This window comes from Gadus morhua, chromosome 21, assembly GCF_902167405.1.
Source record: "Gadus morhua chromosome 21, gadMor3.0, whole genome shotgun sequence".
NCBI lineage: Eukaryota > Metazoa > Chordata > Actinopteri > Gadiformes > Gadidae > Gadus > Gadus morhua.
In genome coordinates, this window is record NC_044068.1 from 2,138,000 (window position 1) to 2,164,282 (window position 26,283).

The following is a 26,283-nucleotide window of genomic DNA, read 5'->3' on the forward strand; positions in this document are numbered from 1 at the left end:
TCAACATGAGGACCTTTGTGGTGTTCTTGCAGAGTGAGAGCAGCATTAGCGTTAAGGTTGAATGTAAACAAGTTCAATGGAGGCCTTTGTCTGTCAGGATCGACACATCATCTGGGCCAACGCAGCAGTGAAGAGCCAGAGCACTTTTCGCTTTTTTTTTTTAACGTTTTATACGTTTTACCAGAGACCACAGCAATTCCCCTCCAGTTTATACCAACATATTTTTATACAATCATTTCTACACCGCTGAGATCAATCTTTATCTCATAACGGTTTTAAGAGTTCTATGTTTTTCATTTTTTGCGAGAATATTTATTTGAAGGGATTTTCAAAGTGTATCCACTGTGTTGGATTAGTATCTCAGGGAAGGAAGAAGTCTGGCTATATAGATGAGATCCTGCTGAAATCAAACAGTAGAATGCTTTAATAACAAGGGTTTAATAATAAGGCCTTGATAACCTCCGACCTCAGAAGGTCAATCTACTCGACATAGAATGGTGTAAATGGATCCGTAAAGACATCAAAAGTTCTCACTGGTAGAAGATGAAGGCCAATGCACTGATGTTCTTTCTTTCAAAACACACATGACTGCATCAGAGCATGAGTTTGAATGTTGTAATAATCATTTAATGCAAAAAGCAAGATCAAGATTCATTCATCAGGTGGAGAGCTGGAGGGGGGGGGGGGGGGCATGCGTCTCCAGATGTTGGTGTTTGTAGTGTAGGCCTGCTGCTCTCCTCAGAGGGGATCTGTAGGATTGGAAAGCTCAGTATGAAGAACAGGTTATATTAGAGAAGAGCTAAATCCACATTGTAGGAAAAAAAACGTTTGTTTCCAAAACTTACATTCACAGGTATAAGCCAGTTCCATGTACTTGGCGGTCCTAGAACAGGGATCCTGAAACACTGAGTTCATCGCATAGACACTACAACGTTTTTTACCGTTGCACCTGTGGAGACACGGTAGGTAACTCCTCTCACCAATCTGGAAGTCACCCAGTGACAGCTCTTCATTTGCTATGAATGTACATCTTAACAGGGAGAGGAATCAGGCTCAGTACCTTTCAGCTACAATTCGGTTCGCAGTACGAGTAAAGCAGTTGATGTTATTGAATTGACCGTCAGGACGACCGTATATGCAGGTGGTTCGGTCGGCGCGCCCATAGAACGCACCAATGAGCAGTATCGTCTGGCCGCTGTCTGGGTGGGGAGCAGACAGGAAGAGAACCTTACATGTGGACTTGCAGGTGAAGATGAAATATGAGTCTTGATTGTCGAGCACATTGTGACACATCGGCGACGGTGGCGAATCCTACCACAGGAGAGTTCCGCCGTGGAAAGTTCACAGGCGACGACATGATCTGCACATAAACTCTGGTTAGACATCACACACACACATGGAGGTCCAGTGTTGCAGTGCTTCAGAGTGACAGGACTCACGTGCTGGGATGCACTTGTACGTGGTTTGGATGTATTTGTAGGTTTCACGGCAGGGGTCGGCACCGAAGATAGTTTGGTCCACTTCACAGACTTTCTTACCGTTACACCTTAACCAGGAACACACATCACTAATAAGACGAGAGATACAAATACCTGCAAGCAGACGACACTGTCTGGGCACCAAAACACATTGTTCTCTACTCATCTTTAATGTAAATTTACTAATCTTAACTGAAACTAATTCCTGTGATCGGGGATCACATTCCCCAAGAGACTGAAGGTGGCAGTACAACGTTACAGAGGGCCGCTGTAGGTTAGGGGAAGGCCTCAACACTAGTCACCTGTTAGCAAGGGCTTCCAGAGCGCCTGATTGAGAGCATGCAGTGTTGGCCACCTGTCCTGAAGTTCTGCCTTCACTGCAGGTCTGTCTGTCAGTCCGTCCGTAGGCCCCTGTGAGCACACTGACCACTCCTTGATCTGTGGGAGACATTAGAGATTCCTTTTTTATTTTATTTATAATTTTGCTACTCTTAAAATTAGCAAATTAGGTAATAACGTTGAAAGTAGGCCAATTGACAAAACTTTGGGGGTCCGTTTTGGGGTCACTGGAGGAAGTTACAGAAATGTTCTCTTCTCTGCTGTGATGAGTAACTGAGTGTCTACAGCTCAACAGAAGAATGTCATGCCTGGTTGCCTATTTTACGCAGTTGCCGTCAATATGTCAATAATGCGACAAAACCATGGTTCAAATTAGTGGGATATATATATATCCTATAAACAGCCCAGTAACGTGGAGGCCTAATCATGAAAAGCCACAACTTTGTATCGCTTGCATTTCACCACCACACCTGCAAGCGCGCAAACTATAGTAATCTGAAGAAGACGCCCGCTTCTGAATGTTACAAAGTATGCTAGTGGTAACGTTCCTTGCTTTGCTTACTATTTATCGAGAAGGCCTATTAAAATCGATAAAGAAAAAAATGCATGTCGCCTACGTCTTCCACCATGCCAGCGAAAGGGCCAGCACTACGCAACGTTCGGTTCATGAAAAAAAGCTGTCTCGGACTTTGCCGAGAACATTGCGTTATAGCAGCTTTCACCAGCCAGACTACTAGCTCCCTGAGCTCTACTTCGGATGCTTATTGAATGGCATAGCCGAGCTGGAATACCTATATCCAAGTACGGAAACCCCGGGGGGATAAAATACATTCGCTCTTCACAATACTAGTCTGTTACACTTGTACCGCGGGAGTGTTTTTTCACATTCGAATATTATGAGGGACATCGCGAACAGACAGAGGCTCATTCACAAAGCAGATAGAGGCGCTTGTACCGCGGGAGTGTTTTTTCACATTCGAATATTAATTTTCACGTTCAAATTCGCGTTTTTGGATACATTTCGAACGAATATTCGAACTTCGAATATTCGTTGACAGCCCTAAACCCGACCCATAAGACCAACAGCAGAACGGTTGTCCAAATAACATAGAAGTGTACAACGTCTGTATTCACACACACTCTCACACACACACACACACACACACACACATGTGGCGCTCGCACGGTTGAAGCTCATAGTCTCATTGGCAGGCCAAATTCTCTGGGCGGGCAAGGCAGAGAAAGGGGAGGTAACTTGGCCCCTTATGTGCCAAATTCGAATTCGGAGCGTCTGAGCTTCCATTTTTCAGAGGCGGAGCAGGACACCTGGAGCTCGTTTTGCACTTAATGCCATTTCTAGCTACTGGGGGTCCGTAGGCAAGCTAGGGGAACTCATATTATTGTAAGAAAACCTCATAAAGGGAAATTTTCATGCCATGGGAATCAAAATGCACATTTATCGCCATAATGTTATTCAAACACATTTTAATGGTGACTCCTTCTTAAAAGGTTGCATTTCCACCGAGTATTAAATGATGCCGTGCATTATGTTTTGGCAGTGACGTCGATATGCAGTTCCTAAAACAGTCGACAGGGGGCCAAACGGTCACGTGGTTCGTACTGGGCGACCTGTACAAACCACCTACTCTATCGTTTAAGTTGAATAAAATAATATTATTAAATATATTTGTATTTCTATTGTGTTATTCAATAATTGGTATTGCGAAATTGAAACAGCAAACGATGAATCGGTGAAGGCCAAAATAAGGGGAGGAGTGTGTGTGTGTGTGTGTGTGTGTGTGTGTGTGTGTGTGTGTGTGTGTGTGTGTGTGTGTGGGGGTGTTTTAGGGATCACTGCTCTGTAAATATTGGGTCTGATTTCAGTGCAAACTGAAGAAATGGGTCATGTTCCAATCTCAGCTGCTGTTGAATCCTGTCCATCTCTTTTCATTTGGATATTGTTTGTGGGTCGAGGTTCCGGCTGGAGCCAGTTCTGACCCCTCTTTTCCAGCGCTGCACTTCATAATATTCAGAGTCGATCTTTCATCCTTGAACCGGGCAGCACAGTCTCAAAGACTTGTACGAGGGCCCATATACCAAATCCCCAAAGCCTTTTAGTTTTGGACATACCAACGTGCTTCGCGTCAGACCCCAAGAAAGTAGGGCTGTCATAGAAGCAAACTACCTGGAAGTCTCTGAATAAACATATCGGTGTGTCAAGAGCATCCTGCTTTTCTGAGTATAGGCTTAACTGCACAGTGAGACACTTCCCTTTGACCTCATGTTTGCATTTTGTTCTTTCTGGCCAGGTCGTCCAATCCTTTCATTAATGGGTTTTCTTACCACAACTCAGTCGCTGCATTCGGCCCTCACAAGTGATGACGCTCTCTGTGGAAATAGAGGATATAGGCTTCAGAAGAGAGGACACACACACACACACACACACACACACACACACACACACACACACACACACACACACACACACACACACACACACACACACACACACACACACACACCTTACCTGCACTTGTAAGACAGCAGACTGCTGCCAAAACTAAAAAACAAACAAAATCATTATCACGTGTAAAAAAACATATTTTCTGAAAGCCAGAGAGTCAGAATGTTGTGGGGTCCCGGGTCCCAGAAGGTGTGACTCCATGACAGTACTTACCGAGCGCTGAGCGCAGGAGAGAGCTGAGCATGGTTCCAGAGGTGTTGGTGGGAGCTCAGCAGGGCTGCTAATGCTTCCCCAAAGGGACACGGCTATTTATACAGAGAGGACTCAACAAGCCCCGCCCACACCCAGCGCCATGCAGGCAGGTGTGATGGTGATCTCACCAGAGAGAGGTCAAGGAAGGCTCTGCCTGAATGAAGTATACTTCCTATTGTTTAATATTGTGTTCTTATTTCTGCGATATGGCTTATAGTATTAGCCAAAAGTTAGTATGTATGAACTCGTGGACGAACAGTCAACATGAGGACCATATCCTTTGTGTTGTTCTTGGAGAGTGAGAGCAGCATAACCGTTAAGGTCGAATGTAAACAAGTTCACTGGAGGCCTTTGGTCTGTCAGGATCAATATGTCATCTGGGGACAACGCAGCATTGAAGAGCCACAGTACAGTATTGGTCCGAATATAAGACGACCCTGATTATAAGACGACCCCCCGTTTACAACCCAAACATTTAGAAAAAAAGATTTGCAGACCAGATTTGCACTGACTGGCATCTGTGAGACGTTGTTTTTGTGCTCGCCATTTTCTTACGTTACACTCCGTGACCCCGAACTTCTTGGCAGCTTGGCAGTTGTTACTTGACTCAACCTCATTGACGACCATTATTTAAAAATTGGCATCATAGCTCCTACGCTGTTGTGGATCGACCTGACCCACTTTTGAGCCACTTCTCTAAATGCTCACCCTGTCTTTCCATCTTTAAAACCTGGTAGCGATAGTTATTATATTATAACTCTAGGGCTATGATTGTAGGCATAGCTGTCTAGGCTCTGCCTCATGGGCTTGTCCCATGAGGAAATTTTCAACTATGCACCAATCAACGTGGGCACCACCCACATTACCCACGGTAGCGTGTATTTAAGGCGGCGCAAACTGCCGCCCATCCTCCACGCTTTTCTTTCAGCATTTGGAGGGTCAGCAGGTGGGAAACTAGACGGCGACGCCTACAATCATAGAGCTAGAGTTATAATATCATAACTATCGTTCTATTTCATGTAGGCCTTATGGGCTAAGGCGAAGCTGCGAGCGGAGCCCCATCAATGCACTCCTGCTGGACCCGTCAAAAAACTTGAGTCACCGGGGCGCATAAGACTCAAAATAGCCGAGGATGTGCAAAACACAACAGCTTAATCAAAAACGAATTCCTCCTAGCTCAAGCAAGGAGATGATCAAGAGAAAAAAGTGAGTCACCCGGCGCCAGGGAAGTGGGACAGGAGGCGCACTGAGGCCCTGATAAGGACCCCCTAGCTCTCATAGATGCGCTCTCCAGTGGCCCTGATAAGGACCCCCTAGCTCTCATAGATCCACTCTCCAGTGGCCCTGATAAGGACCCCCTAGCTCTCATAGATGCGCTCTCCAGTGGCCCTGATAAGGACCCCCTAGCTCTCATAGATGCGCTCTCCAGTGGCCCTGATATGGACCCCCTAGCTCTCTTAGATGCGCTCTCCATTGGCCCTGATAAGGACCCCCTAGCTCTCATAGATGCGCTCTCCAGTGGCCCTGATATGGGCCGTTGGTCCGTCGCCTCGCCCACGCCGCTGCCATCGGTTTGAAGGTTCGAAGACATTCTTCTTTTTCGTAGATCAGTACAATTGCTGAAAGAAAAGGGAGGATGAGCGGCGGTATGCGCCGCCTAATATTCACGGTACCGTGGGAAATGTGGGTGGTGCCCATGTTGATTGGTGCATAGTTTAAATTTTCAGTGCGCGCGAGAACGCGCACGGGACAAGCCCATAAGGCGAAGCCCATAAGGCGAAGCCTAGACGGCGTACCCTACATGAAATAGAACGGGCTGGTTGTTAAGGATGCTGGACTACTTCTTCCCGGAACCAGTTTTTGGCGCCACCTGGGGCCGCGAATGTGCATCGACATTTAAAGGGAGAGGCGAAGAAGATAAGCTGCTCTCTGAATACTAGGCCCCGAATATAAGACAACCCGACTTTTTCGGACCTATTTCGAGGGGAAAAAGGCTGTCTTATATTCTGTCCAATACGGTACTTTTCCTTGTGCTGCCAATAAGGTCTTATCAAAGACCGAGACCATGTTACCATCTTTACATTCTTTGTAAAATAAATATTATAACGTTTTATACGTATTCCTCTGTGAGACCACAGAGGAATTCCCCTCCAGTTTATTCCAACATTTTTATACAATCATTTCTACACCGCTGAGATCAATCTTTATCTCATAACGGTTTTAAGAGTTCTATGTTTTTCATTTTGAAGAGAATATTTGTTTGAAGGGATTTTCAAAGTTTGTGGATCCAGTGTCTTGGATTAGTATCTCAGGGAAGGAAGAAGTCTGGCTACATAGATGAGATCTGGCTGAATCCAAACAGTAGCATGCTTTAATAATAAGGCTTTAATAATAAGGCCTTGATAACCTCTGACCTCAGAAGGTCAACCTAGGAGACATAAAATGGTGTAAATGGATCGGTAAAGACATCAAAAGTTCTCACTGGTAGAAGATGAAGGCCTACTTGTATGCACTGATGTTCTTTCTTTCACAACACACATGACTGCATCAGAGCATGAGTTTGAATGTTGTAATAATCATTTAATGCAAAAAGCAGAAAGCAAGATCAAGATTAATTCAGTAGGTGGAGAGCTGGAGGGGGGGGGGCATGCGTCTCCAGATGTTGGTGTTGGTAGTGTAGGCCTGCTGCTCTCCTCAGAGGGGATCTGTAGGATTGGAAAGCTCAGTATGAAGAACAGGTTCTATTAGAGAAGAGCTAAATCCACATTGTAGGAAAAAAAAACAATGTTTGTTTCCAAAACTTACATTCACAGGTATAAGCCAGTTCCATGTACTTGATGGTCGTAGGACAGGGATCCTGAAACACTGAGTCCAGTGCATAGACACTACAACGATTTTTACCGTTACACCTGTGGAGACACGGTTGTTAACTCCTCTCACCAATCTGGAAGTCACCAAATGACCGCTCTTTATTAGCTATGAATTTACATTTTAACAAGGAGAGGAATCAGGATCAGTACCTTTCAGCTACAACTCGGTTCGCAGTAGGAGTAAAGCAAGTGATTTTATTAAATTGAACTTCAGGACGATCGTATATGCAGGTGGTTCGGTCGGCGCGCCCGTAGAACGCTCCAATGAGCGCTATCGTCTGGCCGGCATCTGGGTGGGGAGTAGACAGGAAGAGAACCTCACATGTGAACTTGCAGGTGAAGATGAAATATGGGACTTTATTGTTGAGCACATTGTGACACATCGGTGGTGAATCCTACCACAGGAGAGTTCCACTTCCGACATCTCACAGCCGACGACATGATCTGCACATGAAGGCTGGTTAGACATCACACTCACACACATGGAGGTCCAGTGTTTCAGTACTTCACAGTCAAGTCAAGTTTATTTTTAGAGCCCTTTAAAACAACAACAGCTGACCAAAGTGCTGTACAAATCAGCTATCGAGTTATAAAAACAGAAATAACGTAAAAACATTTAAAGCACAAAACCGGACACAGACAATAATAAAACGTATGCAGAGTTAAATTCAAGAGAAAATAAATGAGTTTTTGTGAGTGCTTTCAAAATGGGCATTGAAGGGGCTAGCCTAACATGAAGAGGGAGTTTGTTCCACAGTCTGGGTGTCATGGTTTTGAATAATGTTTTTTGCACTTTGGACTTTGGCGGCATCAAGTGGCCGTAAATGTGTTATTTAAGTATTTTCTGTTCCCTTGCTTTGCCAATTAGCCCCGTCACCTGTGTATTGCTGCTCCGGTCACATGACCAATCAAGCCATGTATTTAAGCCCTGCTTTTGTGTTCAGTGCTTAGTCTTTGATGTGCCACGTTCGTACTCTGACCGAAGCTAAAGTCTTGTATTGGAAATTATTATTGATCCCCTGTGTTTTGACCGCTTGCCTGCCCTCTGGATTACCCACTTGGATTTGCCCCTTTGGTATGACGTTTTGGACTTGTCTTTTGATGAGGATCTACCTGTTTTTGAGTTTTCCTTTTGCTTTCTCTGTTGGATTTTTTGCTCTTTTTGGATTTTGCCCTCGTTTTGGAATTTGTGATCTTCTGTGTTTTTGCCCAAAGACTTTGTTGTAATAAACAACCTTTCAGTTAAACCCTCTCTGCACTTGAGTCTATACCCTTCCCTTTTTGTTAACTGGGTTCAGAGTAGAACTGTTGATTCGTAGATCCGGGCTTGATCCCCAATTCTGACAACGACTAAGCCCTGAACATAGGCAAAAGCAGGGCTTCAATACATGGCTTGATTGGTCATGTGACCGGAGCAACAATACACAGGTGACGGGGCTAATTGGCAAAACAAAGGAACAGAAAATACTTAAATAACACATGCACGGCCACTTGATGCCGCCAAAGTCCAAAGTGCAAAAAACATTATTCAAAACCATGACACTGGGGCCCAACAACTGAAAGAGCCCCATTACCCCTGCTCTTTAGACTAGACGGTGGGATGGTGAGTAGTAATTTGGATAAGCTGGCTTTTACCAAAGAGTTAATTTGCTTGTCCAGTTTAAAATCTGTGTCGAAAATGATACCAAGATTTCTAACAGAGTGCTTAGAATAAGGTTCCATAATGAAGCATAGCATATATGTAGCAAAATTCAAATGGCAATAAGTCATTACATTATGCAATTCATTATGTAATTTAATAATGTAATTTGTAAATACGTTATTCAAAGTGTATTTTAATATGCAAACTGACAATGAAATCCTAAATAAAATGTGCAAAAGTTGTAACAATAAAAATAGACTAACATTTTGTCAAATTGCTCCGTGTAAAATTGCAAAAATTCCTTTGCAAAATTCAAAAGACATTTCAATCCGCAAAACACTTTGCAAAAGGTTTTTGCAAACGCCGAACGACGATATTATGAATCTCAAACGACTGCGTCGGGTTCTCCGAAGTCTCTGGTTCTTCCACTTCCACATCAATCTGAAGTATACTGAACCGCGACATGGAGGTGAAAGAGATTGTTGACCGCGATTGTCTCCCGCCGGAGCCCTGCTGCCCGCTGTCGATGCACCACCGCCTCGGATGCGGGCAGCGCCGTGGCACCACGGCCGGGGCCGCACCGTGGTGCCTTGTGGCGGTTCTGCCTCGTGGCGGTTGTGCCTCGCGGCGGTGGTGGTACATCGGCAGTGGGCAGCGGGCGACGGGGCTCTGGCGGGAGACAATCGCGGGCAACAATCCCTTTCTCCTCCATGTCGCAGTTCATATACTTAAGGTCAAAGCCGAAGCTCCTTTCCCCTAATTCCTTCTCAACCATGGCTGAGATAACCGCCACTACGAGCCTCGTTGTGGAAATACCTGAGAGGTCAGAGAACCCGACGTGTTATTCGCCATAACACCACCCGCAGAACGGTTATCCAAATAACAAAGAAGTGTACAACGTGTGTATTCACACACACATACACACACACATGTGGCGCTCGCATGGTTGAAGCTCATTGTCATATTGGCGGGCCAAATCTTCTGGTATGGTAAGGCAGAGAAAGGGGAGGTAACTTGGCCCCTTATGATGACAGATGGAAATAAAGTGCCATGTACTAACGTGAATGATCAGATGGTCTAACGAGGAAGTGACGTAGATGCCGCCCAGACGCGATTGGCTGATACGTTTTGCAAAACGTTTTGCGGATTGAAATGCCATTTGAATTTTGCAACACACGGAGCGTGGTGAAGTGCAATGCAATCACGGGGACGCTATAGCTTTCCAATTTGAATAAAGGACCTCAAAAAATTGGACCTAAAATACACTTTGAATAACGTATTTAGAAATGACTTTATTAAATTGCATAATGAATTGTCAATTGCATAATGTAATGACTTATTGATTTGCAAATTGCAAATTGCATTGCCATTAGAATTTTGCTACATATATGCTTCCATAGTTCCAGGGATCCTAATTCTATGCTAAATGTACAAGCTTTACTTGGCTTTATTACTATAAACTCTGTTTTATTTTCATTTAAATTAAAGTAATTGATGGAAATCCATGATTTGATGTCATCAAGACAGTCTAAAAGCCGTTGAACTGAGTTGGGATCTTTGAGTTTGAGTATATCAATTTGGGTATCATCTGCTTAACAGCGGAAACAGATGTTGTGTTTCCTTAGTATGGAGCCTAAGGGTTCCACCACAGAGTGACAGGACTCACTTGCAGGGAGGCAGGTGTACGTGGTTTGGATGTATTTGTAGGTGCCAGGGCAGGGGTCACTGAAGATCGTTTTGTCCACTTCACAGATCCTTCTGCCGTTACACCTTCACACGATGAGATCATAACGCACATTACCAATAGGACCAGAGCTACAAATACCTGCATGCAAAGAACACTGTCTGGGAACCAAAACAACAAACACTAAAATTCCATTATCCATAATAACCAAATAATCGATCCAGTATCCACTAGGGTTCACATTCCCAAAGAGTGATGGTTTCAGTTCAACGTTACAGAGTGCAGCTGTACGTTCGGGGAAGCTCTCAATCCCGGGCACCTGTTTGCAAGGGTTTCCAGGGCGCCTCCTTGAGAGCATGCAGTGTTGTCCAGCTGTCCTTGGGGCCGGCCTTCACTGCAGGTCTGTCTGTCAGTCCGTCCGTAGGCCACTGTGAGCACACTGACCACTCCTTGATCTGTGGGAGAGATTAGAGATTAATTTAACAATCCATTTAATTTTACCGTCACTTAGCAATTTTTTAGTTTGTTAGTTATTAGTTAATGGATAAGAACATTTGAACACTTTGGGGTCCGTCTTGGAGTTTTCTGGCGTAAGTTACAGTGGCTCCAGATTCACAGAAGCCTTTTCTGAGCCGTAACTGCACGGTGAGACACTTTGACCTCATAACGGGTTTTCTTACCACAACTCAGTCGCTGCATCCGATCCTCACAAGTGATGACGCTCTCTGTGGAAATGGAGGATATGGCTTCAGAGGACGGACAGAGACAGACAGACAGACAGACAGACAGACAGACAGACAGACAGACAGACACCGTACCTGAATATGTAAGACAGCATACTGCCGCCAACACTAAAAAAGAAACCACATCTTTATCATCATCTGTAAAAACACTTATTTTGCTGTTTTGATCCAACAGCAATAAATCAAATCATCTGCTGCTTCTGAAAGCCAGAGAGTGAATGTAGTGGGGTCCCGGGTCCCAGAAGGTGTGACTCCATGACAGTACTTACCGAGCGCTGAGCGCAGGAGAGATCTGAGCATGGTTCCAGAGGTGTTGGTGGGAGCTCAGCAGGGCTGCTAATGCTTCCCCAAAAGGGACACGGCTATTTATCCAGAGAGGACTCAACAAGCCCCGCCCACACCCAGCGCCATGCAGGCAGGTGTGGGCGGGGCCCTCGCTGTAGGACCTCCCACACAGAGGGGGCGCGAAGCCAAGCAGAAATAATTACAATCGTTACACCATATATTTCTTTAGGCTGTTGAAAATTAGAAATACTAATACTATGTGCGGCAGATCCTCCAAGGACGTGTGATAACAACCCCACACCATTTGTACCGCATGGTACAAATGGTGCATGGGTTAGAAGCAGAGAAAATAATTTCCCCCAAAAAAGGGACACTAAAGGATAACTTAACTTAGCTTAACTTGTATTGAGTTGAAAATGTCCTTCGTTCCTAGTCAGACCAGCCTGGGCGTGGACAGTACTGGTCTGAGTTCCACTCCGGCCCGCGTTGCTGATCCGTCCCTGATGGTCATTCAAGATGAAAGGAACCAAAAACGGTTCTTTATCCACATAATGAACGTATCAATACATTCATACCAAGTTTATAACGGCCTGTGTATTTTAAAACCCACGCATTGAGCATTTTTTATGTGTTAATCTGATACGATACATGAATGTGTGTTTACTGTGATACCGCCCGCCCCTTGCTGGTAGAACGAGCTGTGATCACGCTTGAGTACTGATGTGTTCTATTATTAACTATTATTGAACTCACTTGGCAGAGGGAGGTGCTCTCCTGCAGAAGGAACAAGGAAGCTAAGGCTTTGCGTTCTGTTCTGCAGGACGGCCGCGCCCTCGGCCAACAGAGCTTTTTATCCAGAGACCAGCAGCTTCCCGTACGTGTATTTGTTGGCAGGCCAGCCTTGCCCTCTCCAATATGGCGGCAACGTTGACGCATCGCAGGCGGAAGCCGTCAATGAATCCATACTGTTAGATCCGATGTTGTTCTTTATTGCCATATAAAATCTGTTTTCATCGCGTATTTTAGTTAGGGATTTATGCTAATCGCCTGTAAGCATGTGGTCATTAGCATAAATGCAGGGAAAAAACCTAAGGACTTCTTAAAAGATCATGAATAGTTTCTATTATGTATAACTTATATTTATTTTATAATTTTCTCATCACTTTTTGACTCCCAAGACTAAGAAGAAGTGTTTAAGCAATAACAAGCTTATCATCGCTCTCTTGTCCTCTTCCCCTGACTCTCACTGTCTCACAAAGGAGCTGAGCTCACCTGAGGTCTATTTGTAGTGCTAAGGCTCACACTGATTGGTATTCAATTAGCTTTATTTTTTATTTTTCATGTGTGTGAGTCTGTGTTCTTTTCAAATTTTAGTTAGGTTTATAATTTAAAAAGATGTGTTTTGCCCATCCCTCCTTCAGAGTGGGGGATCCCTCCTTCAGACTGGGGGATCCCTCCTTCAGACTGGGGGACCCCTCCTTCAGACTGGGGGATCCCTCCTTCGGAGTGGGGGACCCCTCCTTCAGAGTGGGGGACCCCTCCTTCGGAGTGGGGGACCCCTCCTTCGGACTGGGGGACCCCTCCTTCAGACTGGGGGATCCCTCCTTCAGAGTGGGGGACCCCTCCTTCAGAGTGGGGGATCCCTCCTTCAGAGTGGGGGATCCCTCCTTCTGACTGGGGCTGCCATCATTGCCATGCATACAGGTAAAACATTTTAAATCACTTAGCTAATAAAAGTAAACATAAATAGTGTCTGTTTGATTGGTTAGGTAAATGGTTAGGGTAATCATTTTGAATATGCGTGTATTGATATCGACAGGAAAATATGAGATATCACTTTGATAAGAACAACGGCGAAACAAGGATTAGGAAAAACAGTTTTATTATCAAATATAAACTGTATTTACAGGATAGACAACAATAGCAGATGATTTGGCAGATTGAACACGTGTGCGTCATGTGACAACCCCCCCCCCACTCCCCCCTAATGTGACCTGAGAGGCATTTCAGTCGGTAGCTTATACTTTATTGTCCATTACACACACACACAGACACACAGACACGCGCGCACGCACACACACACACACACACACACACACACACACACACACACACACACACACACACACACACACACACACACACACACACACACACACACACACACACACACGGTGGGTTTAGCTGAAGGCCAGCCAGAAGACGGCCAGCACCAGGGGGGGGCTGAGGACCAGGCCGGGACAGGGACCGGACTTCACAGGGCGCCCCTTCTGATAGGGTCCAGACCTCAGAGAGACCTGGACCGGGTAGTGGTCGCTGACGCTGAGGGCCTGTGGGGGGGGGGCGGGGGGGGGGGGAACAGAAGAGAGGGGTCAGGGGGGGGGGGGCACAGAGAGGAGGGGTCAGGGGGTTCTGAGGGGGGGGGGGGGTGGCAGTGTGTTACCTGCTCCTCCGTGAGGCCGTACTCGGCGGGGAAGAGGAAGGGCTCCGCCGAGCCCGGCACGATGAGGCGGGGGAAGGTGTTGCCCTCGACGACGATCCTGTCAACACGACAGACGACACGGACATGAGCTCCATAGTGAGTCTGGTTCAGCAGAACGCACGGCAAAGACGTGTTGAAGAGGAACCAATCACCACACAGGGAGATGAATAGAGTCGGTAGAGTAGGAATAGAGTTAGAGTAGGAATAGAGTCGGTAGAGTAGGAGTAGAGTCGGTGGAGTAGGAGTAGAGTCGGTAGAGTAGGAATAGAGTCTGTAGAGTAGGAGTAGAGTCGGTAGAGTAGGAGTAGAGTCGGTAGAGTAGGAGTAGAGTCGGTAGAGTAGGAGTAGAGTCGGTAGAGTAGGAGTAGAGTCGGTAGAGTAGGAGTAGAGTCGGTAGAGTAGGAGTAGAGTCGGTAGAGTAGGAGTAGAGTCGGTGGAGTTTGAATAGAGTCGGTGGAGTAGGAGTAGAGTCGGTGGAGTAGGAGTAGAGTCGGTGGAGTAGGAGTAGAGTCGGTAGAGTAGGAGTAGAGTCGGTGGAGTTTGAATAGAGTCGGTGGAGTAGGAGTAGAGTCGGTGGAGTAGGAGTAGAGTCGGTGGAGTAGGAGTAGAGTCGGTGGAGTATGAATAGAGTCGGTGGAGTAGGAGTAGAGTCGGTGGAGTAGGAGTAGAGTCGGTGGAGTAGGAGTAGAGTCGGTGGAGTATGAATAGAGTCGGTGGAGTATGAATAGAGTCGGTGGAGTAGGAGTAGAGTCGGTGGAGTATGAATAGAGTCGGTGGAGTATGAATAGAGTCGGTGGAGTAGGAGTAGAGTCGGTGGAGTAGGAGTAGAGTCGGTGGAGTAGGAGTAGAGCCGGTGGAGTAGGAACTGAGCCGGTAGATGCGTGGGGTCACCTGTCGTAGGCGCAGTCTGTTGACTCCCTGACGGTGGTGTCCCTGTCGTCTCCGATCAGCCACAGGAAGCGGGGGTCCGTCAGCAGGCGCACGTCCTTCCGGTTCTTCTTGGGCAGATAGCTGCAGTCTGCGTTGAAGTCCCCCAGGAGCATCACGTTCTACACACAGACACACACCAACCAACTTCACTACCATGTTCGACACACACAAACGTCACGTCAACTCTGAACTTACAACATTTTTGTTCATTTTGCTTCCTCTTATGGAGAGGCAAAGCCTGAGATGCCATGACAACCTCATAGTAACACAATGTCATGGCTCATCTCGTTTTTGTACCTCATTCCTCCACTTCCTCCGGACGGCGGTGAAGACGTCGTAGAGAGCGTCGATCTCTATGGTGGCGTTCTCCGGGCTGGTGTGGACCGGGATCAGGACGAAACTCTTTATGGCTGGTGAGAGAGGGAGAGAGAGAGAGAGAGAGAGAGAGAGAGAGAGAGAGAGAGAGAGAGAGAGAGAGAGAGAGAGAGAGAGAGAGAGAGAGAGAGAGAGAGAGAGAGAGAGAGAGAGAGAGAGAGAGAGAGAGAGAGAGAGAGAGAGAGAGAGAGAGAGAGAGAGAGAGAGAGAGAGAGAGAGAGAGAGAGAGAGAGAGAGAGAGAGAGAGAGAGAGAGAGAGAGAGAGAGAGAGAGAGAGAGTCAGTGTCAGTGTCAGTGTCAGTGTCAGTGTCAGTGTCAGTGTCAGTGTCAGTGTCAGTGTCAGTTCCTGATTGGTCGGCTGGTTGACCGTTGACGTTCTAGTGGAACAGGTGAGCCCTCACCTGTTGAGGGCGCATTGAACTTCACGACGAAGGGCTCCCTGGCGAAGGCGTCCGGGCTCCCAGGAAGGTTGTCCGGGTACTGGTACTGGCCCACCACCTCAGCCGTCGCAGTCCTAAAGCAAAGACACCACCCCCCCACTGAAGCGCCAGGCAGCACTGACTGGTCCCAAAGCAGAGGTTGAGACTGCTGCTGACGGCTAATCCCACTCACACCTGCGCACAGTGTTGCCAGATTGGGGCGGGAAATATGGCCCAATCTGGCAACACTGCCTGCCGGGACATTAGGGTTTCTTTAAACTGATTACCATACCACTGTTAACTACACCGAGGTGTCAACCTTTGAGATGTTCGATAAAATGCAGACGTCTCTGGTGGGTGATTGATGGAGCCTTTCTATTGGATGAGCTCACCTGTACACAAACACATACTGCTCCTGATAGGCCGACCGGCCCAGACTCTCGCTGGACACCAAATCGTAGCGGGAGGCCCGGTAGTAACTCACAGAGGGCGAGACGGGGAGACAATCAGTACAGGACTAATACCAATACAGGATCAATACAGGACCAATACCAATGCAGGATCAATACAGGACCAATACAGGACAAATACAGGATCAATACAGGACCCATATTCAGGGGAAACGTAAACAATGCGTGTGTGTGTGTGTGTGTGTGTGTGTGTGTGTGTGTGTGTGTGTGTGTGTGTGTGTGTGTGTGTGTGTGTGTGTGTGTGTGTGCGCGCATGGGGGCGGAGCCGTTGTTTGTTTACCTGTTGAGTTCGGCCATAAGCTTCGGCACAGCTTTGTTTTTGCTGTCCCTCACTTCCTGAAGCACGCACACATCACAGCGGGCAATGATCTACACACACACACACACACACACACACACACACACACACACACACACACACACACACACACACACACACACACACACACACACACACACACACACACAGATAACGGGGATTAGCTGATACTCTTATCCAGTGAATGTGGTCATTGTGTGACTGAGTGACTCCGCCCACCTTGACGAGGGTCTTCATGACCTCGACGTTTTTGGATTTGCTCTCGCCGAAAACTTGGACGTTGAAGGCACAGATCCTGAAGTCTGACGCCCCCACGACCCCCCAGAGCCCCCAGAGCGGGAGCAGGAGGAGGAAGGACCTCATGGCTGCTGACACACACACACACACACACACACACACACACACACACACACACACACACACACACACACACACACACACACACACAAGCGCACAAATACATACACACAAACACACACACCAATACACATGAGTACTCGGCCAGGGGACCTTTGAGCGGCTGAATGAGCCGGGGAGATGCTGGGAGTATGACTGCAGTCGTCAAGCAGGACGTTTGGTCGGCCCTCGTTACCATACAGAGACCTGGGGTCAAAGGTCACGCTGTCTCACTTGCCAGCGAGACAGGGCCAATACAAAGTGCTCCGACCGGTGGAACTGAGCTCTCCCTAGACCACAAGCCTCGGGGTCCACTTCCTCTTCCACTTCCTCTTTTTTTTTTTACTTTAAAACTACTTTGAATCCTAGACTTGCTTCAGTGCTTGAATCCACTCGATCGCACGGATACAAGTTATACAATATACAGCCCATAGGCTGTATATTGTATACAGCCTATGGGCTGTGAAACGGATCAGTAAATGTAACGTACAGAGAAGTAAAGTGAAGCTTTGCATTCTTTCCACACGAGTCAGATTTCTATAGGCTCGGGTTTCTGATTCCCGGTCTCTCACCCTCCCCACTGACGCTGCTTTAACCTCCCTAAACATTAAACCGGGAAAACACCTCAAACAATAAGCTTTGATTAGCGTGAACAATACAACTCACCTTCTGCTGGCCGCAACGCTTGTTGTTTGGCTCTACTTCCTTCTCCTCGATCAACAAACCTCACTTCCCCCTTGGCTCTGTGGGAGGGGCCTCTACCATCTGGAGAGAGAGAGAGAGAGAGAGAGAGAGAGAGAGAGAGAGAGAGAGAGAGAGAGAGAGAGAGAGAGAGAGAGAGAGAGAGAGAGAGAGAGAGAGAGAGAGAGAGAGAGAGAGAGAGAGAGAGAGAGAGAGAGAGAGAGAGAGAGAGAGAGAGAGAGAGAGAGAGAGAGAGAGAGAGAGAGAGAGAGAGAGAGAGAGAGAGAGAATCTTGTCATATACATCTGTTTCTGTATGAGTTCCAGTCCTCTGTGTCACAGTCAGAACACAGTTTCCTTCAATGTTTTCGTCTGTTTGAAGGAAGGCTCTTCTCCTGGGGAAGTCCTTCTCAGTATCTAACTGCAACGTTCCTCCAGTCTGAGCTTCGGTTGTCTCTGGTCCACAGCATTGACAGTATCAACATCTATAACACACAGGGCATACATATCAGCAATAGCTATAATTTAAAACCAGAACTTTGTGTTGGTGTGTAGGCCAAGAACACATATGGAATCCAAACGTTATACCCAGTTAAGCACTAGCCTCCTGAGTGTGTTCTTAGGCCTAAATTTTTTTTCTGTTTTGTTCCGGTTTCCGACCGATCCTGTCAATTTATGTGCGACCCAAATAATTTTTTATAATTTTTTTTTTTTTATTTATTTTTTTTATGCAAACTATAATTACGGTTTGATACAGTACCTCTTCATTCTGTACAAGGATGAGCGAATTTTTTCGTTTTTTAATGAAAACAACCTACCTATCATTCGCTGCCGCTGGAAGAAATAAAATAAAAAAATAAAATAAATTCCCTACCTACCCATGACCTCAACTGACAGGCCTAACTTTTTTTTAGGCCTTATCTATAGAGCTGCACCTTTCCAAACATTGCCTTCATGAACATTGAGACGTGTGTTGTGTGTTTTAAGAGCTTCTGGTGCCAAGGTCAACACCTTTAAGGGTTTGAGGTCGCATTAAGGGTTCACCACCTTCGGCTTTGGTTTTTCCACAACTTAGTCAGGTACTTGTCATGGCGTGTGTGACGTGTGTGGGACGTGTGTGTGTGTGTGTGTGTGGTGCGGGTATCTCACAGACCCACCACACCCACGTGGTCTGATCATCTCCAGATCACATGAAGGCGGAGACCGCAATCACACGCTCAGGGTCTCAGGCGGACTTGAGGTCAAGCATCCAATGAGAGGGCCCCGTTGCCAGGTTGCCATGGTGATTGCGTCACGACCATGGTGATTGCGTCGCGACCGTTTCGGCACGTTCCAGGCACTTATTTCCCCACAACGGCGCGCCCGAGCTGCTTTATTCTGCTTATTGTTCAGCGTATCAGCTGAGGTTGAGATATTCTTCAAGCGTGTTCTCTGAGAGCAGATTGAACCTGTGTTAAACCTCAGGTCAACAGGTGCATTTTTATCTGTGGTTAACGTCGCATTTGTACCCAGAGAGTGTCCCTCCCGTCTCCCTAGTCTAGTCCGTCTGGAGGAAGGTCTCAGTTGCTGGTCCGGGACCTGGTCCAGTCAGTGGATCAGGAGCTGATCCACTCTGTGGATCAGGACCAGGTCCAACCTGGTGGATCAGGACTAGGACCAGCCTGGTGGGTCTGGAAGGCTTCCCTCAGGTCCTCATTCTCTGTGAGGAACCATTCAAGTCGGAAGCCAGGCAGTCGTCTACGTTAACGTTCAGGGCGTTTAGCCGACGCTTTCACCCAAAGCAACTTACAATCATTTAATTTGTCAGAAGAAAGACAAACGACATATCGCTGTTGGTACAGTAAGGATGTTCATAGTACCAAGTGCCAAGCATTAACCATCACTAGGTTAACCCGTTCCCCGTATACAGCAGAGATAAAACCACTGTTTCCAAACAGGCCTCCGGTCTTTTTCCCCACATCCTGGCGCTCTTCTGTCATTCACCCCACCAACAATGAGCCACCAACAGTCAACATGTCCGCCCCGCTGATGGGAGAGCTAATCTGTAGCACAGCTGAGAACAAGATAAAGAACATTGATATAAACGTGTTCCTGAGAGAAAGGAATGAAGATAAACCCAGACAGTGTGAGGGAGTCCACGCGCCTCTGGTTGAGTTCATAACTACTACAGTAACACAACGGACATACGCTACACACTACAGTTCACTATACCACACACTACACTACACAATGCTACACACTACACAACACTACACATTAGACTACACACTACACTACGCCACATTACACAACGCATCACTACACTATAGTACACTACACACAACGCTACACACAACAGTACAGTACACTACACACACTATATTACACTACACACTATACTACAGTACACTACACAACACACTATAGTACACTACACGCAACCTTACACAGTACTATACTACAGTACACTACACAACACACTATAGTACACTACAAAACACACTATACAATAGCACCAATGGCGGTTCTACACGGGGGGCCGTGCCCCTGTAGACATATCCCTGGCCCCCCTTGTAACCCCCCAATGCTGACCAAATAAAACTATTTTGATTTTAAGGAACTAATGCGACGCATCGTTTTGCACGGCCAAATTAGAGGGGCGCACCCAAACAACGCGCTGCTGCTTCTCGCGCTGCTGCCATTTAGTCCAAAAGCAAACCGTAACAATAGAAAACTCCTTATAATTGCTATTCTTACGGTCGCCGTAAGAATAGCCACTACCTTTTAAATAAAGAGTAGTAGTAGGCTATCTGCCCGTGTTAAGTAGGGAGCGTTAGTTATCCAACGAAATCGAATGCATGCCCCTACGTTTCTTCTTATAGCTTACTTACTGCCCTTTATGCCTACTGGCATGTAGGGCAGCAACAAAGGATCTCCACTCCTGTCTGTTTTGGGCAAGCTTTTGTATTGAACTCCAGGTCTGCTTCATGGCTTTCAGTTCTTTCTCCACTGTTCGACGCCAGGTTTCTTTGGGTCGTCCTCTCTTTCGCTTGCCTTCGGGTGTCCAGTGTAGGGCGGTTTTTGTAATGTCATCCTGTGCTTTTCGCATGATGTGTCCAATCCATCTCCACCGCCTTCTTGTAATGATGGTCTCTATACTTTCTTGGTTGGTCCGAGCAAGTAATTGCTGGTTGGAGATAGTGTTAGGCCAGAAAATACGCATGATTATTCAGAGGTTTCTTGTGTGGAATAGCAGCTATATTTAAATGAGGAAAGAACAGTAGCACAGAAACGTTTCCTTTGAGCTCTTTAGACTGTGCAAGACTGCTGTAACCCTACCTGCAAGCTCAGCCTCTTGGTAACAGTTCGTCCACACTGAAACTGATTTAATAAATAGGAAATGGCACATTGTTTTGCACTTCGTTGTACCCTGGAGTTTTTTTCACGTTGACACACTGTTTGTTGTACCCTGTACTGTATTTTTTATTTTTCATTTTTTACGGCCCTACCTCGCATGCACGCTTGTACAAAACAAATGTTTATATGATTTTGTTGATTTAGGGCATAAGCTCCATCAGTTTAAGATAGTTTGACAGAAAAATACAGACTGGTGAAGTTATAAACTCATTATGTGTACAGTCATTTTGTACATATTAAATGTTTGATGCTTTTAAAGTCCAATAAAGTTTATTATCTTTAAATATATTTTTTTGCGTTTTTTTGTGCCCCTCTGGTTAAACACTGGCCCCTCCTTGGCCCCATTGGTAAAATGTGTCTAGAACCGCCACTGTTACACAACACACATTACTCAGGGCTCTCAAGTCTCACGCATTCGGCGTGAGACACACGCAATTCAACCCATGCACGCGCTCACACGACACACTTCGTATTTCTCACGCAGAAGAATTGCCAGTATAGCGCCCACCCATTTGCGCCGCTATTTAACAGTGGAACAGGTAGGAATCAAATGGGTTCCCCGTACGTAGGGTAACCAGACGTCCTCTTTTGCCCGGACAAGCCCTCTTTTTGAGACATTTAAAAAAAAAAAGTGTCCGGGAGGAATTTCAAAATCGTACTGGATTTCATTACAAAGCCTCATACATGTTCACATTGAATTTGCTTTGTGTTTCTCTGGGTCGTTCACAAACTAGTGAGGCTACACCCTCCCCTACTTAGTTCTGTTCACTTTGCATTGGTGGAAGTGAGTAGGGGGAAGGGTTAAGTCGAGCCTTCAGATTGGACGGTTTGACTTTAGAGTTACCGTCATCTTTTGTATTTCTTTTTTTTACCATTATTGTTTCATAGGGACAAACATTAACAAATGTATCCTACAGGGGATTGATGAAGTTCTATCTATTGAACAGAAAGAAACACTGGTTCATACTTTCCACACTGTACCACATCATTGGCCTACTGAATGCGACAGATATATTTTAAGCATTGGACTGAATGCAACATAAATATAAATTTATGCTTTTGCACGTTTGCAATGTTTAAAATTTCAGGGAAAATGATATGCCTCTACTGGTGTTGCTTAGGCCAATAGCCTTTTGAGGCAGTGTTGTTTCTGAATATTAGTGTTAAGGGCCAATTATGCTTACTATCATACATTAGTCAACATGTCTCTGGACACATTGTATGCAGTCACATGTTAATATCCCCCCCCCCCCGACAAAATCTCACTCTGAACTCAAAACTTGAGAGCCCTGCTATACTACAGTACACTACACTACACAACGCTACATACACACAACAGTATACTACACTACACACTATATTACACTACACAACACTACACACACACAACACTACACACTAAACTAGACTACACACTACAATAGCGGTTAGCACTATGGCTCCACTCAGCCTATTTATACAAACTACTGCGATCTACCGGTTCCTACTGGTTTACACTGCCATCTACTGGTTTCTACTGGCGCCAACGAGAACACTTCTACTGCCACAACATGACGGGGGGACGTCAGGCGGCTACACGTCATGTGACGTCACAGCGTGGGGCCACGTGATCTCAACACGAGGTTCTGTACAAAGTACAAACAACGATCAGACGCTGATAGATAAAAATACATTAACTTTAGTGTGTACATTTAAATACAGTCTAGACTCTATAGTTATTTTATATGACGTGTATATACACTTCCCCGCTAGATGATGATATAGTAAAGAGTAAAACACACGCGTCATAAACACATTGGCTGCGTTCCAAATCGAATACCTCTTCTTTCTACTTGATTAGAAAGATATATAGATGGGTCCTGTAATAATCCTTAAGAGGAAATGACCACAAATTTCCTCCAATAGCTTCCATACTTAATCAGTCAAATTACAATAATTCAAGAATTACTACTACGACTGAAAATACACAACGCAGAGTCTGTCTGAACAGTTTAGAAATAAGCTGAAATCTAACAATACTAAAAAAGTGCAAAGTTATTTTTTGTGCATAGTAAAACCTTACAGCAGCTGGTATACAAGACCTCCTATGTCTCTCCGTTTTGCACATTGGTGCAATCAGTCTCTGACTGAAGGTGCTGTTCCGGATCACCTTCAGGGCGTGGAGTGGGTTCGTACTGGCTGTACAGCGTACTCCAGCTACCCTTACAAGTAGGTGGTAATAAATCGGGACGCACTGCAGGTGATCAGCGCATGTGGCTGTAGCGCCACTCTGAGGACTGGGGGAGCGGGAATCCTGGCTGCAGATTGCGACATGCGACCGGACAGAGGACTACAATCGGGTGTCTTTGCCATACTGCCCTTTCCATACTATTTATTGGGACTTACTAAATGTTTTTCTGGTTTGGTAGTTAGTGTGGAAGTCTGGGTGTTGGAATGTCTCTCTCTCTCTCTCTCTCTCTCTCTCTCTCTCTCTCTCTCTCTCTCTCTCTCTCTCTCTCTCTCTCTCTCTCTCTCTCTCTCTCCCCTGAACTTTGAACCGCGGGGTGAGTGTGTGGGCGGGCACTGACCCGCGGAGCGAAGGACTTCACTCCACTTCAGAGTGGACAGGACAGGACTAGACCTCGAGACCAGACCGCTGAACCCCCAGAGTCCTCTAGACCAAAGACCTCCAGGCCAGACCGCTGAACCCCCAGAGTCCTCCCGACCAGAGGCTAGACCAGGGACCCAGAGACACCCGGACCAGGACCAGGACATGGCCCAGAGACCAGCCGCGGTCTCCTCGTCCGCTGCCCGGCAGCCGGACTTCATCCACCTGAACGACCTGGCCAGTGACGCGGCCGGGGGGAAGGTGAGGACCCGGCCCGGGTTGGTGGGGGGGGTTAGTGTTCAGGGTTGAGGGCTTAGTGTTCAGGGTTAGGTGTTTTGCGTAGGGTGTAGTGTGCAGAGTGTAGGATGTAGGGATCAGTGTTTGGGGTTAAGTGTGTTTTATTTGGAGTGTAATGTGTTGAGTGTGTAGTGTTTAGAGGGGTTCAGGATATAGTGATTAGTGATCAGTGTTTTGGGTTAAGTGTGTTGTGTTTAGTGGAGTTCTGGCTGTAGTGATTAGTGCTCCGGGTTAGTGTATCGTGTTTGGGGTTAAGTGTATCGTGTTTAAGTGTGTTTAGGGTTAGGATGTAGTGATTAGTGCTCCGGGTTAGTGTTGGTGGAGTGTTTGGGTCAGTGATGTTGATAGGTTTTCAATGTAGTGAGTCCCCGGGACCCACAGGTGGCGAGTTGGGTGGGTCCCTGAGAAATTCAATGGGTCCCGACTCCCCAGTTTAAAAAATGTGCTTCTTTTTTATTATTATTCTATTTCTTAAATTAAATTAATAGTGTTAAACTCCTTGATGGGGGTATGATATGGTTAGAGCTGGAGTACTCAACCGTTCATGTTTAACACTAGAAACGCCGGGCCATTTTTACTTACTCCTAGCGCCGCAAGAGGGGTCAAATGACCCCTAAGTCATTTTAATGAGAGGCTGTGAATTTGCACATAATGATCACTAGGTGGCGCCAATGAGCTATTACAGCGCGAGCGCCACATTTGTGTGTGCGTGTGTGTGTGTCACAAGCCTAGTCTTCACGATTTTGTCATAAATGTACATATATTCAATCAGAAGGATTGCCAAAAAATCCTGTTTGATTTGCTCATTCGACACGAACGAGCACAGCATCGAGCAGTGGAAACGTGGGTTTATTTACTATGAAGTTCGTATTTTTAATTGTTGAAATGAAATCAGCGGTGACGAGCTAGTTGTTTTGGTAGCGGCTAAATTAGCATGTCGCGATACTTTGTACAGGGGATCACGTCTGCGCCGAGTAGATGCGCAGAGGGTTGAAACAGCGCTTGTCCGATCTGCTCACATGAAGGTTTCTTTGGCCAGTTACTGTGATTAAACACGAGTTGTTTAATGTTCACTATGTATCGTTTTTCATGGGGAAAATGAGATGCGTCCCCGGGACGCATGGATAGTGAGTTTAGTGCGTCCTTTCAGATTTTAATGCGTCAGGGACGCAGGACGCGTACCTAGCAACATCACTGAGTGTATCGTGTTTCAGTGTGTTTAGGGTTAGGATGTAGTGATTAGTGTTCCGGGTTAAGGTGCGGCCACACCAACCGCGTTACTCGCGTTGGACAACGCGAGTAACGCGCCTAACCTGACGCTTGACCAGTGTGTGGTGGTTCAACGCTTCCAACGCGTCAACGCGCCAACGCAGCTAGATGAGTCCATGTCCATGCAAGTGAACGGAGCGTTCCCTCTTCGTCATAACTATCAAACCAAACATCCTTCACATTCACTGAGCGAACATTATGAAAGTAAAATGCACATTTCTCGCTAAAAATGCTTCCATAAACGCATTTAATGGCGTAACTATGTAACTATTTCCACCCAGAATAAAGAAAAATGTCGGCAGTGGCTGCGCTGGAGTCCGAGGTAGGAAACCCAAACGCCGCCGTGTTTGGGTGATAGAGTTTAGATCGGGTTAGATTAAATAATCTCGGATATAAATAACAATAATCGGGTTAAATAACTTCACATGGTGTGTCTGGTGTGTTTCCAGCATTCGTAGTGTTGATCAGCAGAGAAGCAGTCCGCCAAGACGTTGAGGTTGCTTAGCAACCAGAGACTCTGTCCATGCAAGTGAACGGAGCGTTCCCTCTTCGTCATAACTATCAAACCAAACATCCTTCACATTCACCGAGCGAACATTATGAAAGTAAAATGCACATTTCTCGCTAGAAATGTTTCCATAAACGCATTTAATGGCGTAACTATGTTACTATTTCCACCCAGAAAAAAGGAAGATGTCGGCCGTATGCTTCTGTGCAAGCTCACTACTCTCTGCCAGTGACGTCGGGTCAAGCTCCACGCTGATTGGCTAAGCGTCACGCGTTGGAGCGTTGAAAGTTCAATTTTCTGAACTCCGGGCGTTGGTGCGATGGGCGCGTTACTGCGTTTACGTGCGTAATTACGTGCAACTGCCGCGCCTAACGCCCCCAACGCAACGCTTCAACGCT

The 26,283-nt window shown here is 46.3% G+C and overlaps 2 protein-coding genes across 7 annotated transcripts; both read right to left on the bottom strand.

Annotated features, from left to right (window-relative positions):
• Window positions 1-609: 609 nt before the first annotated feature.
• Window positions 610-11,877, bottom strand: LOC115534353 (L-rhamnose-binding lectin SML). Of its 3 annotated transcripts, none has more exons than XM_030345270.1 (9): window positions 11,742-11,877; window positions 11,548-11,580; window positions 11,410-11,454; window positions 11,049-11,184; window positions 10,712-10,815; window positions 7,803-7,847; window positions 7,554-7,692; window positions 7,339-7,442; window positions 610-749 (listed from the first exon to the last, which is right to left on the bottom strand). In XM_030345270.1, exons 1-9 carry the CDS (start codon window positions 11,770-11,772, stop codon window positions 739-741), a joined length of 648 nt encoding a protein of 215 aa, XP_030201130.1. In that variant the 5' UTR covers window positions 11,773-11,877; the 3' UTR covers window positions 610-738. The 3 variants fall into 3 exon arrangements, with proteins under 3 accessions (XP_030201130.1, XP_030201128.1, XP_030201129.1); XM_030345268.1 differs by lacking the exons at window positions 7,339-7,442; window positions 7,554-7,692; window positions 7,803-7,847; ... (3 more) ...; window positions 11,548-11,580; window positions 11,742-11,877 and adding exons at window positions 846-949; window positions 1,061-1,199; window positions 1,316-1,360; ... (3 more) ...; window positions 4,345-4,377; window positions 4,495-4,618; XM_030345269.1 differs by lacking the exon at window positions 610-749 and adding an exon at window positions 7,093-7,238 and having other exon boundaries at window positions 11,742-11,871.
• Window positions 11,878-13,837: 1,960 nt separating this feature from the next.
• LOC115534352 (deoxyribonuclease gamma) lies at window positions 13,838-17,925 on the bottom strand. Of its 4 annotated transcripts, none has more exons than XM_030345265.1 (9): window positions 17,815-17,925; window positions 16,972-17,117; window positions 16,714-16,802; window positions 16,356-16,442; window positions 15,946-16,058; window positions 15,467-15,579; window positions 15,131-15,288; window positions 14,201-14,297; window positions 13,838-14,087 (listed from the first exon to the last, which is right to left on the bottom strand). In XM_030345265.1, the coding sequence occupies exons 2-9, from the start codon at window positions 17,113-17,115 to the stop codon at window positions 13,938-13,940; spliced, it is 951 nt and encodes a 316-aa protein (XP_030201125.1). In that variant the 5' UTR covers window positions 17,116-17,117; window positions 17,815-17,925; the 3' UTR covers window positions 13,838-13,937. The 4 variants fall into 4 exon arrangements, with proteins under 4 accessions (XP_030201125.1, XP_030201126.1, XP_030201124.1 ...); XM_030345266.1 differs by having other exon boundaries at window positions 16,972-17,120; window positions 17,815-17,913; XM_030345264.1 differs by lacking the exon at window positions 16,356-16,442 and having other exon boundaries at window positions 17,815-17,916.
• Window positions 17,926-26,283: the final 8,358 nt, after the last annotated feature.